General features: G+C 46.5%; 1 protein-coding gene across 7 annotated transcripts in view; it reads right to left on the bottom strand.

Moving 5' to 3' along the window:
- The window catches only part of CDK5RAP2 (CDK5 regulatory subunit associated protein 2), a 157,747-nt gene that overhangs the window by 51,485 nt on the left and 85,149 nt on the right, over positions 1–21,113 (bottom strand). For all 7 annotated transcript variants that reach the window (XM_025050458.1, XM_025050456.1, XM_025050457.1 and 4 more), the window contains 5 exons: positions 20,292–20,420; positions 15,530–15,625; positions 13,468–13,655; positions 5,426–5,825; positions 20–251 (listed from right to left, as the gene is read on the bottom strand). In XM_025050458.1, coding sequence (XP_024906226.1) covers positions 20–251; positions 5,426–5,825; positions 13,468–13,655; positions 15,530–15,625; positions 20,292–20,420 — 1,045 coding nt within the window. The remainder of the gene's footprint in view (positions 1–19; positions 252–5,425; positions 5,826–13,467; positions 13,656–15,529; positions 15,626–20,291; positions 20,421–21,113) is intronic.

Raw genomic sequence — 21,113 nt, 5'->3', positions numbered from 1 at the left:
CATTTTTCTCGGTGCTTACCTTTCGGTAGCGTTTTGTCTGGCGCTGGCCTCCCCTCCATCACTGCTTCGGCCAGAATTAACTTTTGGTGAAGTTGCTTATTGCGAGTTTTAAACTCCTTTAGCTCCTCCTGCAGCTCCAAGATCTGGCCCTGCAGCTGGGCCACCACCTCCTGCATGGCCGGGGTCCGAGACACGCTTCCTGACGACCGGGATGGTTTTACGAGGATGGGCAAGCGGGACTTTTTAGCATCCTGAAAACACACACGTATACAACACTGAATATACTTGCCTTGGCCGCACAGTCAATGTTCTCATGCCAACCTTGAAAAACAGAATTCAAACCGCTGTCCAGACTTCCGGTTCCTGGAACGGCATTCTATGTTTGCCTCCAGTCTGCTGTCCTTCCTCTGCTTGGCAGGTGCCAAGCTTTTTCTCCTCGACACCCTCCTGGCCCTGGCCCACTGTTTCTCTGGACATTCCAGAAGCTCAGTATATGGCAGTCCCTGGTCCAACGCAATCTCCTGGAAAACATTTTCTTGCTCTTTACCTATTTCCTCATTTCCCACCCATTCCTCAATCCAAGCCAACCTGCCTCCCACCCCTGCTAGTCCACCAGAACCCCCCTGACTAAAGTGTTCAGCAGCTACTGGGTCACTGATCCAATAAACACGTCCTGTGCCCAAAGCTCCTGACCTGCCTATCCTAGACATCTTCACTTTCAGTGGCTCACAGGGGCTCCAAAGTCAACTGAAAACTCAACTCTTTCATTCTATCACTCCATGTCCCCAAAGCTACGCCACTTCAGCAATCTCTGTCGTGGTGACTCACACCACCATGCACTCACTGCACAAGCCAAAAACCTGGGAGTCCTTTTTAAACTTCCCTTTATAGTCATCAAAAACTTCATCTCTCGCCAGGTTCCGCTAATTCCAACCCCCGACTTGTCTCTGATTTCTTTCACCCCTTCCCATTCTCTACTGCCACCATCCAGCTCCAAGACGCTGTTGGCCCTCACTGGGCCACAGCCACAGCCTCAGGAGTGTCCCCCACATTCATTCTGGCCCTTTCTAACCCACTCTCCATAGTGCGGCAGAAGAGGCAAACCTACCATTCTTCTCCTCTGCTTAAAACTATTTTAACTGTTTCCCAGTTCTCTTATGACAAAGTCACGGTCCTTACCACAGCCTACATGTTGTGCCTGACCTGCAGCCTGAGTTACGGCCCCTCTCCCGCCACACGCTCACCCTGTATCGGTTCCTCCACATGTTCCATTCCTTCCACCTCAGGGCCTTGGCATATGCTGTCTCTTCTGCCCAGGATACTCTTTCTTACCACCCCACCTCTCCCACTGATCCCAATACAGTCATCGGGACTCGGCTCAAATGTGCCTTCCTTAGAGAATGGGCCTTGATTTCCCAGACCAGGTCAGGTCTCCCTGTTACATCCTCACCGCCCCCTACAATTCTCCGGGGAGAACATTAGTACCATTCTAATTAACTGCCTCTGCGATGACTTGTTCTTTCTGTATCTTCTGCTCCACAGTTTGGGGACACTGCATTTCTTGGTCATACCCTATCCACAGCTTCTAGCACAAGAACTAGTATATAGTAGGTACTCAACAACTATTTGTGGAATAAACATGCAAACAATAACTCAAGTCAAAAGGAGATGTCTTTCAAGTGGGGAAATTTTAAACATATTTAAACGCTGAGGAGAGGGATTGAATCTAGCTACCTAAAGAACTATTACAACTCAGTAATAAAAATAAAAATAATCCAATTAAAAGATGAGCATAAATTCTGATAGATATCTCTCAAAAGGAGATACGTATATGGCCAACAGGCACATGAAAAGATGCTTGAATTCATTAGTCATCAGAGAAATGTAAATCAAATTACAATGAAACACTGCTACTTCCTACTCATTCTGACAGCTATAATGAAAAAGATAATAACAAGGGTTGGCGAGGATGTGGAGAAATTGGAACTGTCAATTTACTGGTGAAACTGTAAACCAGGTACAGCTGCTTCAGAAAACAGTCTGGTAGTTCCTCGAAAGGTTAAACATAGGGTTTCTCTGTGACCCAGTAATTCCACCCCCAGGTACATACCTGGGAGAAATGAAGACCTATGTACTCACAAAACCTGCACATGAAAGTTTACAGCAACATTATTCATAATAGTCAAAAAGTGGAAACAATCCAAATGTCTGTCAACTAATGAATGGATAGATAAAATGCACGATATTCATACAATGGACTATCGTTTGACAATAAACATAAATAAAGTACTGATACAGACTACACCATGAATGAACCTGAGTGGAAAAAGCCAGTCGCCAAAGATCACACGTTATCTGATTCCATTTATATGAAATATCCAGAACAGGTAAACACATAAAGACAGAAAGTAGATCAGCGGTTACCTGCTACTGGGTGGCAGGTCAGGGGGAAATGGGAAGTGACTGCTAAAGGGTTCAGGGTTTCTTTGGAGATAATGAACATGTTCTAAAACTGATTATGATAATGATTGCTCAGCTCTATGAATATATTTTTAAAAATCCACTGCGTTTACACTTTCAATGGATGAATTCTCTAACATGTGAATTATATCTAAATAAAGCTATTATTTCGAAAAATTTCTTTAAGTGGAAGAGAAGGAACCTGAAACTATTTGGAACTGTTTGGGATCCTGGGGATGAGGAAATCAGCAAAGTCCCTCAAGAAGGAAAAAACAGGAAAAGCCCCTTCTCGCACATTCTACGACGTGAAACGCTTTCAAGCACATTCTCTCATAATCCTGAAGTAAACTTCGTATTCCCAGGGCTCACGGAATAAGAGAAGCTATCACGCCTATTTTCCAGACAAAGAACTGAGATGTCAAACAACCAGTCGATGTCATACAACAAGGTCAGACAAGCTGGACCTCAAGCTAGCTCTTCAGACTCTACTTGCTCAGTTAAGAAAAGTGAGGCACGTTCCATCCTGGAATTCCAGGGAAGAGGAGAGACCAGGTTCGAGGACAGGAACAGCTGGTGGTGGTGAAGGGGGCCAGTTGGGAGGAGGTGGACGCCTCATCAAAGAGGACTGCAAAATAACAGTCATTTGCTTGGTCCTCAGTCTCCACCAATCTTTATTCTTGGATCCAAATCTGTGTGTCAGATGGCAGCAGAAAAGATATCTCCAAGTGCACAAATGCCAAAGCCAATTTCAGGCTGGAAGACTGCCGTCAGTCAACCCAGTGCCGGTTCTAAAATAACACCGCACAAAATGCTACCTTATGGACACTGAACAGAGTCCCACTTACCACCTTATTAAACACGTCATCATGGAACTTCTCGCTTGGAAACAGAAGGGAGCCAGGAAAGCACACAAGCTGAGCTCTTAACCATGCACGAGGCACTTGCCACAGATGACCTCGCTTAACCATCATGCCGGCCTCGGGTCTAGGTTACAACGACCCTTTGTGAGCCGCTGAGAAAGGTCAGGTGACTTACTTGAGGACTCAGAGCAGGTCAGTGGCCAGAACCGATGCAATCACAGGTGTATCTCTAAAGTCCATCCTCTTGCCTCTAAAACTGAACAACCTCACTTCACTCTTGGGCTGCAATGATGTTCTTAAGCTTTGAGATTTCTGATTCACTGTGTCACCAAAGACCACAAAGAAAATCATTTCGGTTTTGTCCTACTTTGCACAGGCTGGAGGCTGCAATGGTGAGGAGAGAGCTCCGCCCTCCCTGAGAAAGGCAGCGTTGTGACATCCCTGTCCACCTCGAAAACAGGACTTCGGTTGATATCCATACTACTCTCCGTAAGAGCTGAGTCACTCTGGACAACTTTCTGAGCTTGCAGGGCCTATATTTTTTCATATGTAAAATATAGTTAATACTTACCTAACTCGTGTGCTTACTGAGAGATTAATTGTGATGTATAAATATGTATAGATACCTAGCACAATCCTGGCACACATAGCAGATGCTAAAAAATAAGCACAGTTGCAAATAAACCAAGTAAAGAGGCTAACTCCGAACTTAAAAAAAAATTTTTTTTCAATATATTTGAGTAAATTAAGTTCATTCAATTACCCAATTTTCCTGAATATAGGATGATATCTCTCATACAAATAGGAGAGAAAAATCTACTTTTCCTAATATTTAGGTACAGACTACAAGAGCCAGGCAGATGAGAGCATTTCTAATTCTAACCAAATTGCACAAATCTGCATCTCGAGTACCATTAATATAATGGCAGTGTCTTTTTTTTTTTTTTTTTTTTTTTGATATCTTTAGAAAGCCCTGTTCTAGAAATTACGGTTTTGGTGCATAATTTAAAACAATCAAAAGCAATTTTGTTAATGATATATCTAACTCTCTTTGGTATGTACAAAAGCAGTAATTTAGTGGTCAGAAAATAAACTTAATTCTCCATTCTGGTGCTAGAAAGCTGTACGTACAGCTGATTTCTCAGATACAAAACACGCATCACAAACAGGAATACCAACAGCCATCGCTGGAGCTCTGTTAAAAACATGACCTATTTCCTTCTCTACCAAAACACTCACATCTCCCTGTTACGGGACTCTCAACCCAAACCCTCCTCCCAGGAGGGTTTTAGCAAAAGGTCTAATCAAACATAGTCAAGAGAGTCTGGTTTTTAATAATCTGGCATATCTGATGGTATCTGAGGAGAAGCTTAGAGACAGCATCTTGACTAAAGCAAAATGCAGACATTCACTCAACAAAAGTGAACTCCACCACTTCAGGCCAGCAAGGGCTGGAAAGTGGCCTGACCCGGGGAAAGGGCGTGGCTGAGCAGTCGGGCACAGTTGAGGGTCCCAGCGCAGCCCCTTCACTGCAGGCGAAGCACGGGCACTCGGGGTCTGGCTTCGTCATCTCTGAAGGGTGTTGTGAGGATTAGAGAATGTAGACAAAGTCCACAGAACAGCAGCTCTCAGATACAAAGTCTGCAGAAACTGACACCTAGCTTCCTGTCTCTACTCAAGTCAGGTCATTGCAATTCTACTGCAACCTGCAAAAGTAAATGTCCATCGAAAGGTGAAAATTATATACATGTAGGCACATTCTGCACAACGGAATCATAAATAGCCGTTACAAGGAAAGACAGTCCTGATGCCTAACACGGACAGATGTACGAACATGACTCTATCTGAATAAGGAAAACACATAAACGTCATGATCGATAGATAAATAAGGTAGGAGAGAGATGGGGAAGGAGAGAGAGAAGGGGAAAACGTTAGTACTACTTTGGGGAAGGTTAGGGCAGACACACACCTCTAGGTAGAGGCCAGGATAAGTGCAGGAAGAGGGAGACACCAGATTTTATATAAATCAAAAAAAAAGCAGTGGGAGCAGAAGTGACTCTAAGTTTCCTGTTTCTGTAACGTAGGTAATAAGTGGGAAAGCTCACTTTGTCGGTCGCACTGGGGAAGGAAGGGTGAGTGGCCTGACGCCAGGGCGCCCTCCGCATGTTCTCGGGCCGAGGCTCAGGACCCAACGCGGCGCCTGTCAGTTTCTCTTCCCAGGCCTCTCGCTTGTCTTCTCCTTGTCTGAGTCTGAGCCTGCCGCCCTCCGTGGCCACGGTCTGCACCGAGGCATCTTTCAGCTCCACCTTGGACAGCTCCGGTTCGTCATGCGGCTGGGACAATGAGTTGGCTTGGATGAAACGTCCAAGTTCACCTTGTAACTGAAAAGCCATCTGCTTAAGTGTCTTCTCGGTTTTGCCATCGAGGTGTTCTCTGGAAACCTCCTGCTCTGTCACACATACCGGTTCCAGAAGCAGTTCACGGAGCACTTTCAGAAGGTCTGGCCTGTTTTTCCGAAAGGGAAAGAACGGAAGAACTAAGCTTTTTCTGCAGTGGCCTTGTCACTTATCAAGTTTCCCAATTTTTCCCACTAACGGCCCAGATTCTATTTAAACTAAACACAGCAAGCACCTGCCATGTGCCAGGACCCACACCAAGTATGTGATCCCATGTCACCTCACGACACCCATACAAGGTAGGTACTATCATGTCCATTTCATGGATAAGAAGAGGACTGATTTGACATAAGTGCACAGCAAGTGAGGGGGCCACATGACTACATGGACACAGGCTGAGCCTAGAAAGGAGCAAACAGGGTCATAAAGTCTTCATGACAATTTCAAGGTCCACCCACCTCCTGGCCCCATTCCTGCATCCAGGGGGAAAGCATGGCTTTGGATGACCCTGTCCAACCTGGTGGAGCCATCAGTGACCTGCTCCATTACGGTGCACAACTGGTGCTCAGTCAGTAGGTACTGAATGAAAGGATGCTGCAAACTGCTCTTAATAGAAGGAGCAGTGGCTTTGAAATCGGACAAAAATGGCTTCAAATTCTAACTGTGATTCTATGAAAATTGGCTAAGTCTTCCTCCATAGGACAGCTTTGAGGATTAAACGAGTATATGGGTAGCAGATGCTTTTCACGCCCCTTGCCGCATGCCCTAGGCCTCCCTAGATTCCAGCTGCAGCTGTGTGGACAGCTCCCGCAGACGCAGACGGTCCCTCAAGCACTCCTTGCATCTCTCTGCTGCCTTGGGACATCGCCAGAGCAATGTGAGCCAGTCAGCAGAGCAGTGTGGAAGTGCGCACCAGTTTATACCTAGGGCGGGGAACCCTTAAGCAGTGGGGGAAGAGAGCCGTTGGGTAAAGGTCCCAGTCGCCCATCCTTGGGAGGGACAACACTAAGGCACAGTCTATGCTGTCCCTCACAGGGTGCCCAAGAGGACTGAGCCCCAGCTGCCCACAGCAGTCACTAGATCAGTAATATACCCTTATCAGCTTGGCCTCCATTTCTATGTTCCTCGCCCCGATCTCTCCTTTCTGCTCCCTAGAGTCAACATCCCAAATAAACCACATACACTTAAGGCCTTATCTCGGGTTCTGCTTTCCTGGGGACTCAGGTGTTTCTTGTGCCAGGCAATGTAATGGGCATTGGGGGTGCAGAACTGCCTGCGAGGACTCAGACTGCTGCTGGAGACAGGTATGTACACAGGTCACTCCTCTGCCAGGTAAGAACTAAAACACGGGCACTATGCGCATCTGGGAGGGCTAGGGAGCGATCATCCCGGGGTGCAGGAGGAACGTCAGAAAAGGGATCCTAGAGTCAACAGGCCCAGCCAGGAGAAAAGGAAGTGGAACATCCTAAGCACGAAAAACAATATGAACAGAGTCAAGACACTGGAGAACAAGGAGGTGAGGCTAGAACATGAGGCAGGGGAGAACCCAGCCATGTTAAGGAGAGCCACTGCAAGGCTCTGTGCACGCGAGCAGCATGGTGACGCACGTGCTCTGAGGAGGCGACTCTGGCTGTGCCGTAAAGAATGAATGGAGACACCTCCCGTCAAGAAGGTGCTGTGAGTACACACAGGAGCGCCTCCTCCTCTGTTCTATACACGTGTAAAGGACAGCAAAAATACATGACAACAAAATGTTCTGAGGTGTACTACGAGATTCAAAATCAAGATAAAACCTATCCAAAGGTCAGAAGCAGAAAAGACCCAAGGTTATGAGAAGGGGGGCATTTGTAGAAAGCAGTGAGGCCAGAAATTTAACTCCCACGGTAGAAGGAGTACCATGCCAATTTCATAAGCCCTACGGTAAGACCCAGAAAGCCAAGCCGAGGCAACTTCAAAGCCACCACTCAGGGAGGAGGAAGGGTGGGAAACTGCGCAGAGCTATTAACAAGGCAAAGCAAACTGACCAACAAAATCCACTGTCGTGAAAGACAGACAATCCAGCAAATGAGAGTTCACACCGAGGAAATAAAAGTAATACAGCAAACTGAAGACTTTAAAACAAGTATGTTTAAATCACCTTAAAATATGAGAAAAAATTCATAAAAACGAAGTTATAAAATTGAGACAGAAAGTTATGAAAAAAGGAACGGGGCGAGGGGCGAGGACAGAGCGGGAGGCCAGCTGGAGAGCGGCTGCTCTTCCGGGAAGAAGAAGGTGCGGGTCAGGTGGCGGCAGTCAGCGGAGGGGAGGGGACAGAATGGGCCCCCGTTGGGGCTACATCTGCAGCTTCTCCTGCCTGCCTCACCTCCGGAAACCTTGTGGGACAGTCAGACCCCAGCTACCGACTCCCTTCACATACCCTGAGCTTCCTCCTGCTGTACCTTTGCTGCCCTTTCGGAAGGGACCCTTACTCCATCTTCCCCATCGAGCCCTCTATGGCAGGCGTGAGGCCTACTCATATCTAGGTTCCCATCATCTACCTCTGGGGCAGAGACCATTCGATTCAAATGAAACAGAGCACTAAAAATAGAGTAAAAAGTACAAGGATAAAAAAAAAAACCAGAATTAAAATGTATAGTACATTTTTGACTTCTAACACGGAATCATCTAGACTATACAAACCAACTTAAAAGTTCAGTGAACCCAGACTTGAAATATATTTCTGGTATTTCAAGTATGTTAAGCTAAATTTTCCTTTCCCTTCCTTCCTTTAATATAGATTAAAAATAATGACGATTGCTATTCAGTTAGCCAAAGAAATGCCATTACTCATGACCAAACAACACACGATAAAATCCAAGAAAAAGACTTTACAAATCAGTAGTAAAAGGTAGTGAAAGAGACCATTATAATATACTAAAGTGGGGGTGATGTTAAATAAAACGTTTCAAGTGTTCCTTGGCTAGAAACTGGAACAGCAGGTTCACTAAGCTGCTGCCGTAATCAGGACCTTTCTAATGGCTCAGTCCAAGAGTCTTGTCAGAGGCCCAAACACTGTTTATGTACCTTTCCTGAGCATCTTTGTTACACAGAAGGTGTAAGGGGAAAGGAACTGACATTTATGAAGCACTTCACGGTATGTCAGTTCGTTTAAATACACTAAATGCATTTAGTCCTCATATTATGACTGTGAGATGGGGACTAACATTAACCCCATTTCACACATGAAGGAGCAGGCTCGTAGATAGTCCAGATCCCCTGGCTCAATGCAGAGCAAAGACTGGAACCCAGGCCTTTCTGATTCCAAAGAGGCACTGGACTCTTTTCAGTTTTCTAAACTTACCCTCTGCTATGATGTTGAGCTTTTCATTGCCTGCACAGTCCTTCAAATATTTATTGAGCACCTCCCACTGGTCATGGAAGGCAGCGGAAATGCAAGGTGAAAAGAATCATGGAGCTGGAGCTTACGTTTCATTAAGGGGACAGACATTCACACGTGCATGGATAACTAAGATCATGTCCGGCAATGATTGAGTTCTACAACTTAAGGGCAGAAGTCCTGAGACAATGTGTAGAAACTTGAGTTCTACAACTTAAGGGCAGAAGTCCTGAGACGAGACAATGTGTAGAAATGGGTTTCTGTTAGACAGAGGGGTCGGGAAAGGTCTCTCTACAGAGCTGACGCCAAGCTGGGTCACCGCCAGTCACCTGTACACCTAGGAAGAGAGCATTCAGGGCAGAGGAAATGGCTACTGCAAAGGCCCCAAGGTGAGAACGAGCTGGGATGTTCGAGGAACAGAAAGAAGGTCAGAGAGGCTGGAGCACAGCGAACAAGAGGGTGAGCGATAAAGACAGAAACAGGCAGAAGCCAAGACACGAAGCTCTGAGCTTACTGTAAGCGCAGTGGACTTTCGTGGAGGGTTTTAAGCATGGAAGAGACACGATCGGATCTCAGTTTTTAAAAGATCGCTCTGGCTGCTCTGTGGAGCACAGACTGTCGAGGCTGCGCTGTGGGCTACTAAGAGGGTAGGAGAAGAGGTGTGAAGTGGTGAAGTTGGGGACCCGCGTTGACGGTGGACTCCCCGTAGGACTTGGTGGATACGGGGGTCGTGGGAACGACTTACAGCTACGCCAATTAGACAGCAGTCCCACTAGCTGACATGGGAAAGAACAGCAGATGGGAGATTAGAACAGGGGGTTGGGTTCTGGACGGATAAACGTGCAAGTGTCTGTGAGACACCCAGGGAGACGTGTCAAGGAGACAGATGACTATGGTCCAGGCTGTGGGTATAAACGTGGTGGTCCTGTAGCACACCCTAAAGCCATGGGAGACGGAAGATACAGAGAGAAAAAAGGGGCCGGGAACACAGCTCTGGGACACTCGGACGCTCAACAGCGAGCATGAAGAGGAGGCAGCAAAGGAGAATGAGGAGGAGAGGCCAGTGAGGCAGAAGGAAACAGGAAGAGTCCTGAACGGACGGCCAGGCAGAGCGGCCGCTGCTTCGGAAAGGCTGCCCCGGCCACTGGATTTCACGACTTGGAGACTGTCACTGACCCGGACAGGTGGAGTGGATGAAAGCACTGGTAAAGGGACAGAGAGAGACTGGAAGGAAGGAAAGTGGACACGGTAAATACAGACAGTTCTTCCAAGCAATCTTGCCTTTAAGGGGAATCAAGAAACGGGGCAGTAGCTTGAGTGAAATTGGGGGGGGCGGGGTGCAGGAGGAGCACCTCCCACATGGTTGCTATTAATGCATATCTTATGCTATTGGAAATGATTCAGTGATAGGGAAAAAATAATGATGCAGAAAAGAGAGGGTGCCCAGGAGGAGGGGTGGTCTTCAATAGGAGCAGGGATGTTTATTTCTTCCATTCCAACAGCAGGAAAGTCGGAGTTTACGGGTATAGAGGCAAATAAGCTGGCAGTACTGGTGGGAAGAGTGAAATGGTTTGAGTTCAACTGTTCCTGTTTTCTCAGTGACATGTAAGGCAAGGACATCAGTCAGGGAGGGAGAAGAGAAGCGGCAAAACAGTCTTGTGCTGGGCAATGTTCGGTGCTCATTTTGAAATTAATGATAATAAATACATGTAAGGGACGACCTGTCATGTGATCACATGTAACATGAATAGCTGGCCAAGTCTAGGTCGTAAGGAAGGGTGATAAAACCCTAGACCATGTCCTCTAGGGAATGGGGACGAAACGAACTGGAAGCAAGTAAAGGGATGGCTGGGATCACACACACAGTGACCACCACAGGAAAGGAGGGACTGGCCAGGCAGGGCCCTGTATTGACCCTTTCCTTCCACCTCCAATGAACGAATGACTCTGGTTGGTCAAGTGCAAGACAACTACTTAGGCTAAGGTGACTACTGGACAAGCTGTTTCCTTATTCCATCCTCACGGACAGGTAAGCTGAATCGGAGTGACTCCTAGGGCCAACTACTCTGCTAGCCCCTTAGGCCCTAGGGCGGGGGGCCGGAAGGTAGAAGAGCTCAAAGGGTGAAGGGATGTCTCAGGCCCACGTCTGTGGGAACCCTGCACTGGGGTATCAGACTCGGCAACAACTACAGGGGCAGGCGTCACTGGCTGGCTGCTGTGTCTTGCAGATGGTATGAACTTTTCCCTGAGTGTAGTGGGAAAGGGTAGAAGCAGTTGGCACGGCATGATTTAAGCAGTAATATCACCAAAATCCCACTTAGAACCAACCCGAGTCTATATTTTATGCCTATTATTTCACTTAATCTTCACGCGATGCCTATGGGGTAGATTAGCACAACCACATTCACACTACAGATGAAGAAACCAAGATGGGGAGTTATGTCACAAGGTCTAAATGGACTGGAGCACAGGTCTGTCTGTCTCCAAAACTGTTTTTTCTAGTATGCCAAAGCCACCTACCTCCTGGAGGGAGTGCCCAGGCAGAAGATTGGCACTTCTCTGACCAATCAGGGCCGTGGTTATCCCAATGAGTCTTTTAATAAGATTCCTTTAGAAAACTGTCTAACAGCCCTACCATTTACTAAGGCACTGCCAAGCCCCCAAATGTCAACTCCCACGTCTGCAAAAAGGTCACCAGCAGCAGCGTGCAAAGCTGGTGTAAGGGTAAAATGAAGTCGGTTTTTCACTCGAAGTGCCAGCCTGGGCCCTGGCACAGCGTGCGTGTGCCAGGGTGGGTGCAGACCCCGGTCAGGACTGCAGGGGGGCCCCGGAAGCCGTGCCTCCTCTGTCATGAAATTCAATGGCACACCATGAACGACAGCTGTACAGAGAACGAGATTAGGGCAACGGGTTTGGGCTGGTTTAAGAAAGCCCGTTCCAATACTAGAACTGGCCCCAAACGGCGTGGAAACCTATGGGACCTGCAGGGAACAGGAAACGGAACCACAGATACTCACAAGCTTGCCTGCAGGGTGTGAGTCCATAAGTTGCTCTCTTAAAAAATATAACTGGATCTAAATTTTTAAAAGTCAAGAGATTTAGAATACAATTTTGGGGCTTCTACTGAAAGACTGGAAGCTCTGAGCCCATGTGTTTGCATGACAACAATCGCTGGGCCGAGAAGCTGCTGTCCACTTCTCGTGGACAGCAGGGGCACACGTACCCGATTCACCCACGCCCCCACAGCCCATCGTCCTTTCCACAGCTCACATCACCCAGGAGCATTCCCGGGTGGCCTCGGGGAGAGAGAGAGAGTTGCGTCTCTTAACTCTGATGTAACAATAGAGACCCTGGCCCTAAGGAAATCCTCCATTTCTCAAGCGCTGACGATGGTCACCTAGCCCCCTTTGATAACAAACCAGAACGGCCACTGGGCAAGGCCCCCAAGAGGACTCAACACTAGAAAAATGCCGGGCAGGTGTCAGGGGCTGGGGAAGGGTTAGCTCACAAAAACAGAACACTTCAATTCTTTTTTCATTTTAGCTAAAGAAACGTGTATGGGGCTTAGCCCACCGACGACGTTAAGAAACGGCAGGGTCCCTGGCTCTTGCTCAGAGTCACGGGCAGTAGCTCCCGGCTCCGTTCCTCAATCTGTGTGGGGGGAGAAATGAAACGTTCATCAGCGAGCACACGCCACGTGCCAGCCATTCTCCAAAAACGCACTCTCCTCGACCCCCACAGCGACCCCAGAAGTGGTCAGAGAAGCGGGGGCACCGAGAGATGAAGGCACAGCTCCTTCTGGCCCCAAAGCCCAAGCGGCTGCCAAGCCGGACTCCGAAGGACATGAGAGGAGGAAAACTGGCTCCTAAAGGACCGATTTTAAAAACACGAATGTACCAAATGTTTCTCCGTTTTAAGGAAAAGACCCTGTAGTGTTTCCTCACATAGGAATGACTCCCAGCAGATATAATGAAGCGAGAATTTTAGCTCAAGCTCAACATTAAACGGCAGAGTCACAACTACAATGGCGGTTTTTAAGCTGTTGTAGAAACTGGAAGAGATTTCAGTGGGGGTGATTCCTCTCGCTGACAGCAAGACGGCCCTTTTCGGGGCTCCCAGGAATAATTTTAGAGGAAAGCTTTCTTTCTCCTCTTTATAATGGGCCCGCATGAGGCTTTGCTGAAGTCCCGTCACAGCCACTAGCATGCAGCCTAATGACTTAATTGCATGACTGGCAAGATTCCTTCCAAGTCATTTCAGAAGCTCTTTCAGGTAAATCAAACAGCACCGTCATCTAAAGCCATTTAAGCAAAGCGAGCGTTTGTTCTTCCCTCAAACTAGAGATAAAGCCATGCCTGGACCCCACGTCTACCTGGATTCCAATAACAACGTGGCCTTCTCGTTGAAGAAAGGGGCGAGCAGGTTCATGAGCTCGCTCTCCTCCAGACGCTGGTCTCCAGGGCGGCCAGGTTTGTGGGCTCCATCGTAGTCTAAAATATGGGAATCCGTGTGCCTCAAATATCCATTTTTGCAGCCCCCTTTGGAATAGTCCTCCATAATCTGCCAATCAAAATACTGGGTCAAATAATGGACTACGGAGGAGGGGCAGGGGGCGCGTGGAGGAGAGAAAAGGGATGGAAACTGAGAGCGAAGGAGCGAGTACAAGTCAGCCAGAGCGAAGACGAAGGGAAGAGGGGGACTCAGGCGCCCGAGCCCACACACACCCTCCTGCAGAGCGAGCTGCTCTGGCGAAAGCACAAAGATGTTCGTGTCCCTTCTCCTCGCCCCTGCTTTTCTCCCCTATAAAATAAGGATAGCAATGCCACTTCCCAAGGTGACCATGAGAACACAATGAGGTGACTCGCTAAGTGTGCATGGCACGGTGTCCTACCCACTTCGGTGTGTGCCCCCGACCCGAGGCCCACTCCTTGCAAGTTCTTCCGAAGGCGGGGACAGAATCCACGCTGTTAACAATGCTTTGGGCACGTAAACACCCCTGCGAGGTATGCTCCCCACTACATTAACAGAAAGCCGACTTGCTCTCTGCAGATACATCCTAATTAACGTAACTCTGATTTGTCTCATTAGGAAGGAGGAAGAGTTCCTAATTCCCGAGGAGATGTTGTTTACGGTTCCACCTTCCTGGGTCACTGAAGGTCACAGGAGTGGTACCAAGGGTGCATCTAGTTAAAGCCTGTGCTGGGCATGTCTTGAGGTGCTGCAATTAGCATTCTTTCTTCTCCTTTCCAAAGCTGTAAATTTCTCCTACCGATCTATAAATAACTCCCCTTGACTTCATTACTGCTGTGATATACACACTAGCCATCACACCCCTCTCTGCACACTTGTAAAATGATTAAGTTTTCAAATGGAAGACAAGACCCACACAAATGAGCTGTTATTTATAGGATCTTGTTTGCCACCAATCTAGTTATTAAATCCATCTAAAGAAGCGACCTCCCAAGAAAGAAAAACCTAGAATATAACAATAAAAACAGTAATTGCTATCATTTACTTAGCACTTAGTACATACCTTTCTATTTAAATATCAAAACAATGCTAACAAGAAGTACTATTATTTTCATTGATGGGGAAATTCAGGATTAGGGGTTAAGCAAAGGTGATCTCCAAGGTCAGAGAGACAGTGATTAAGACTCAAAGTCAGATCTGATTCAAAGCCCCCTGCTTTCAACTGCTCTGCCCTCCATAACTATCTACATTTTAATGATTTCTCATTCATTACTCCATGAACTTGAACATCCTGAAGGCCATAAATGTCAAATCTGCAGCCTCCTACATCCCACTACATCCCAGTCTGTAGGGTCCTTTCAACCTTGGAGAGTGTTTGCTCCAAAGTTTCAGTATCGGTGTGACTGGAAGAACATTGTAAGCGCACAAATTCTCATCAATGCCCAGATGCCACTAAGCTGGGTTCCCGATCAAGAGATTGCAGAAGACCCCGAGAAAGGGAGTTTGGGCCTAGGAGCGGCTCCTTACACTGCAATCGAATGATCTGGGAGTTCGCAGCAGTCCAGAGACAAGGGCTCTTGTCCCAGCTCTGTCACTGGTTTACGCTGTGCCCTGGATCAACCACCTTCCCGCAGAGGCCTCAGTCTCCAGTGCATAAAGCAAATGGGTTGGGTTACATCCCTAAAGATCTGTCCAGGTCCAACACCCAATGCCCATTATTCTGCAACGGCCTTGTTTTTATTTGCAACTAAACGTCCGTTTGCTGTTTCATGACTGGCTCTGCCACCCAGAATGTAACTTTCGAGAAGGAAGAGACCACGTCTCTTTGTTCTCCACAGGCACACAGCAGGGACTCGACACAGGCAGAATAAAGGGAAACCCCATCGGACTCATTCCCGACTAGAAGACCGGCGTAGGACCAGAGAGAGGCGGATGGAATAAGGAGTCAACTGCCATGTTCTTACCTTGGTACTCTGTTCCAAATGCTGGTCAGTCCGGTAATGATTCTCCACATCCTCTCCAATTTTGATTGTGTCCTCGTCTTCCTTGCCAGCCGGAAGCTACATGGTGCATGGAATGGTGTGAAAATGCAACCCCAAAAAAGGATGCAGCATGAATATGTATGGGGAAGTCAGTGATGGCTTTTTTAAAAAATGCAAAACAAAAAACAAACCAAAAAAAAAAAAAAAGAGGCAGAAACAAATGCCAAAGCCATGAAATAAAAATTAACCAAAGTTAGAGTTGCTAGTTCTGGTAAATCACATACAGTTGCCTGGGATCAGGCATAATTTCAGGACAAATTCTCCAAGAAATAACTGGAGCGATTTCCCCCCGTCCTCGCCGGCCTTCCCTGAGCTGCTGTAAATGACTGTGCTGTCTGCGGTGCTGCCGCCATCCCTGCCATTGCTCAATTCACTTTCGTGTTATATAAAAGTAACAAGATTTTGGAAAATAGCTATTGATGGAATTGAAAATATCAAATAGCGAGAAAGCAGTAAACGAAATTGATGGCGTGCCTGATTTATGCATCACTCCTCCTATTTAGCACAGGGCATAAACCTCTCACTGGACTGTCACGCATCTGAGATGGACGGTCCCGCCAGCACTGCCATTTTGTTGACAAAAAGTCCTCATTGCTAATAAGTAGAGTATCAGGCTTGCCTGACGATAACTTTATGCTTTTGAAAATGAAGGACAGTTATTTATAAAAAGTGCATAAATCCCTAATGCTTTAAATAAGTGTAAATCCTAAAGGTTCTGCATTCTACTGAATGGACAGTACCAAGTTCTCGAGAGGGTCAGATCTCAGCTCCCTGGAAGAGTGAGATACTCAGATTCACCAAATAAAAAATGAGAGGAAAGGTGGCCACACCCAGGGAGGGCATCGGTTAAAACTATTTCAGAAATTATACCAAACCCCATCTCACCAAAGCATTAAAGCCACAGACTAGATGCTGAGTCACTTGCTGGGTATGTCATATGTATGAGATGTCCAGGGTTCTGTCGCCATAGTTTTATTCTATGAATTCCTACTTAGTCAATTCCCCCTGATTCTCCCAGCCCAACTTAAAATTTTCTGATGTTCCTTTTAGAAGAAACTCTTGTTTGGGAAGAAGAAAAATCAACAAAGCAAACTGGCCTCAAAAAGTCATTGTATAGAAAACTTCTCAGGATCAGAAAGTATTCGGCCTAACTACATTCAAATCTGCAATCAGGATCAACCAGAACTGATGATCACAAATCAGATCTTACTATCAAGCAATAAAGAGACTAGACATGAGTAAGTACACTTATGAAGGTGTAAAAGTTTCTAAACTGGGGTGAGGAACCCTCTCCCGCTGTTGGCTTCTTCCCTTATGATTAAAACATCCTCAAGTGATATAGATCAACTAACTAGGACTATTAAACTTGTTAGGGAGAGTATAAAATGTTAAACTACTCTGGAAAAAATATTGGCAGTTTTTGTAAAACTAGTAGCCCTATGACCCAGGAATTCTACTCCTCTGTGCTCAAGAGAACTAGAAACATATGTCCGCTGTCTATGAATATTAATATTAGCTTTAATCATAATATCTAAAAACTGGAAACAATCCAAATGTCCATCGATAGCAGAATGAATAAACACACTAATATACCCAAACAATGGAATACTACTTAGCAATAAAAAGGAACAAACTGTTGCTTCACATAACAAAATGGATGAATCTCAAAAACATGCTAAGTGAAAAAGTGTTACAAAAAAGAAAACATACTTTATGATTCCATGTATGTGAAGGTCCAGTACAGGCAAAACTAATCCATGACAGAATAAAATTACAAGAGTAGCTGGGGGTGAGGATGGGAACTGACCAGAGGGGACATGATCTTGATAGGGGTTTGGGTCACAGAGGTACATACATTATAAAACTTTGCAAAGGGAGACTTACAGTTTCTTCATTTCATTGTATATAAATTTAACCTTAAAAGAAAAAATAACTATAAACATGTTAAAGATAAGCATGTTGAAGTATTTAGGGGGGAGTGCACTGATGTTTGTACACCGAAATTTACCAAAAAGACAAGATGGAGCGGTGAAGGGCAGAGGAAATCTAGGTGGTGGGGCCACCAAACAGCCGTCTGCTCAGATCACTCCTGCATGTCAGTTCTCAACCGCGTTTTCGACCAACACATAAATTAACAACCAGTAGAAAAACATATAAGGAAATAGGGGCAAACTCGTTAGAAATTTTTTAAAGGCACTTTAACACAAAAGAACAGCTGTTCCTGGTCTTTTGTTTGTTTGGCTGGTTTTTAAGGGAACTGCCCACATGCAGGACAAAGCAGTGTCGTGGCAGCTGGAGGAATCCACACGACAGCAACCATTTCGAAGACAAACCTGACACACTGTTATCTAGGGCCTCCTACTATTTATACCCTTGGTCTAATTAAAAGTTATAGGAGGGAGATACATGAAAACAAACGACAGGCCTATTTTATACCTACATCTTCCTGCACTTTTGACCTGAGGATTACGTATCTGGGAATATGGTCTAAGGAAAAAAATTCCTAAACCCAGAAAAAGATTTGAGTCCAAAGACATTCATCAGGTAATTTTTAAAAGAGTGCATCGCTGGAAACAATCTACATTTCCAACAATAGTGAGGCACTTCGTTAAATTTCAGTGCATTCATAAGATGGAATACGATGCTGTAACATAACAGCAACTGGAAAAAAAGAAACAAAACTGCATATATATATATATATATATATATATATAGTGGCTGTGGACATGTTCATACACACAAACAGAAAAGAGTCTAAAATGTTAGTTAACTGTGTTTTAAAGTGACAGGATTAGGGGTAATTTCTCTATTTTCTAAGTGTTAGGTAATGCTGTGAGTTAAATATTGGAGAAAAACACGCCACATTTTAAAAACACAAAACATATTTGGGTTTCTTTTTCCCTTTTCCTATTCAGAGGGTCCTAGAGGGTAGGCATGGGGCCCAGAACCCACTCTGCGAGCCCTGCTGCTCAGAAAAGGAGAAGCACACGCTCCCGGGAAGGGCGGCCTCCCCTCTTTGCCATCCCACCCTCGACCCTAACGACCGCCCCTCCCTCAGCTCAAGGTTACTGTGGGAGCATCACCCTTCCCAGGCAGATCGGATCGTACTGTCCCATTCTGGGGGAAGATGGGGGACCTGTGCTACAAAGGACAAGGCCATTCACAGGGAACGTCGCATTGAAGCGCAGTCTGACAAATGACTCAATCTGAATCGGCTGATATTAAGATCTCAGAGTGGGAAGAGGAAAAGGCCTCTGTTCTCCAAAGGACATAATGGGACATTGAACAGATTTTTTTTCAAAGGGCAAATGAACAAACAAACTCGCCATTTACGACTCAAATGAAGTAGGTGAAAAATGAGCTGCTTATTAAAAATGCTGCCTTAGAGAAAAGAAACCAAGAGACTTGTTTCTCCCTAAATGGACTGCAGATATTCTTGGTTTTCAAAATTATCTGGAGCCCTGGAGGCTGAGATCAATAATATTCCGTCTCTCAAAGACAGCAGATGGCTGGAGCGCAGCATAAATACCTTTGAGCATCTCCCACTTTGAAAGTGGGAGGAGACAGCGGAAGGCTGACAAATCTTTCCCCAGACACGATGTGGCAATGAGACTTCCATTTTCCCAGCAGGCCAGGCTGAGTTCAAGACAACTCTAACCAAGAAGGTTCCAGGGGACCCCAAAACAAAAAGGCCTTACTGCGTTTCGTGGTGAGAACAGTTCCACTGTCCTGAAAAAGGTTAACAGACGCGAGGGGCAAGGCGCCTGCTGGGGGAGAGTTAGGCCACGTTAGAAGCTGAAGGGAGAAAACGAGAAACTCTTCTTCACTGTCACGACGTCAGGGTCCTCCAAATGTACGGCACGGGCCAAGAACAGAGAAAATCGGAGAAATGCCTCCCAAAGACGAGCAGACACCCAGGAGCCGCCAGGGAGAACGGGGCCTCCGTCGCCTCCCCAGGCGGCACTAACAGACAGGGGCCCCCCGCCTCAGCGCACAGGCCCACGAGCCACATCACAGAGAGAGGCGCCGTGACGTAACCTTTCATGGCCCTGCCGAGCTTTCAGATGCCACCAGCAGAAAACGGCCTCGGTCAGGAACCTGGGCTTGTGGGCTGAAGGCACTGTTTCTTTCCGGGCCTGTCCTCTGCACATGGCAGAGTGCAGGAGAGCCCGGGTGGCTGTGGGTAGGAATGACACACATCCGGTCAAGTCCTGAAGTCCGGGTGCCGTGAGAGTGAGAAGATGCGCAAAATTTGGAGGATTAACAAAAAAAGTAAATGAGAAATGTGTTTACCTGGTTTTCAATGTTAATGAATTCATTAATGCTCCATCTACACTACCCCAATTACTTGGTGATTTGGCAACTCTCCAGATCCCCGAGACCACACCAATCATCCAGATGTGCCACATCCCCGAAACCACACCAGTCATCCAGATGTGCCACCTGCAGCACAGACCCCAGGGCCACAACACTACTGACCGTGTCCATGCAGACGTGACCCCAACTTGAGAAACTCAAAGGGGCCACTTTAATCCCAAAGGGCCCTCAAAACCCCTATCACAGCAAAGGCAATTTCAATAGAGACTGCCCAGGACAGATGCAGTCTTGAGAAATTTTGAGGGCTGTTACTTATTTATTTATTTTTTTGGAATTAGCATATGACAGCAAGAATGTTTCTTCTTACCTCCGTTTCTTCTACTGATTCAAGTCTGTCATTCCCCTGGAAACCCATGCAGGAGAGATCAAAAATGGCTTTCTTCAGGTGCTGGTTGTCTGTATGCAGTTCCTTCACCAGCTGTAAAAGGTCACTGACCTAGGAAATGAGATCAGAGAGAGGACTAGATACCCACGAGCGGGGTTCAGCTTCCCAGGGCCTCGTCACGGGGCCCAGACCTTCCTACTGAGCAGGGCTGTCAGCGTGACAGTTATGAAGAATCGGGTGGCCTGATTCTGGTCTTCAGGCTACTCTAGGTACAGTGAAGATCAAAAAAAAAAAAAACATTAACATGCCTAGATTCTAACCCCAGAGTCACCCCTTCAAGGCAAAGAGATCCTGGGCAAGCTGCCTGACCTAAGCCTCCATTTCCTCATCTGCGGCATGGTTACTGAGAGAACTGAACGTGACCATGGCCACAGAGCACTGAAGTCCCTCCACCTTGTACTTGAGACCCTCGGGAGGAAACTCCTGAGACTTGAGTTTCTGAGACTGTGTCGGAGCCTTATTTCACAGCATCCACCTTCTTTGTACGCCTATCTTAGCAATGTCAGTAATAACAGTGTTCAATGACGAAGCAATGTACAGCTACTAAAATCCTCCCGTAAGCTTTACTCGCTCATTCCTTACAAAAATCCTGAGGCGGTAGATGGGCTCGTATGACTATCCCCGTTTTACAGTGAAGAACCTGAGAAACAAAGAAGTTCACTGCCCAAGGTCCCACAGCTGGGGGTGTCTGGAGAATTAAATGACATATAACAATGGCCGAAGTGCCTAGTCGTGTGGGGAAGG

The sequence above is a fragment of the Pteropus alecto genome, unplaced genomic scaffold (genome assembly GCF_000325575.1).
Source record: "Pteropus alecto unplaced genomic scaffold, ASM32557v1 scaffold226, whole genome shotgun sequence".
Classification (NCBI taxonomy): domain Eukaryota; kingdom Metazoa; phylum Chordata; class Mammalia; order Chiroptera; family Pteropodidae; genus Pteropus; species Pteropus alecto.
This window is presented reverse-complemented; position numbering and strand designations above follow the sequence as displayed.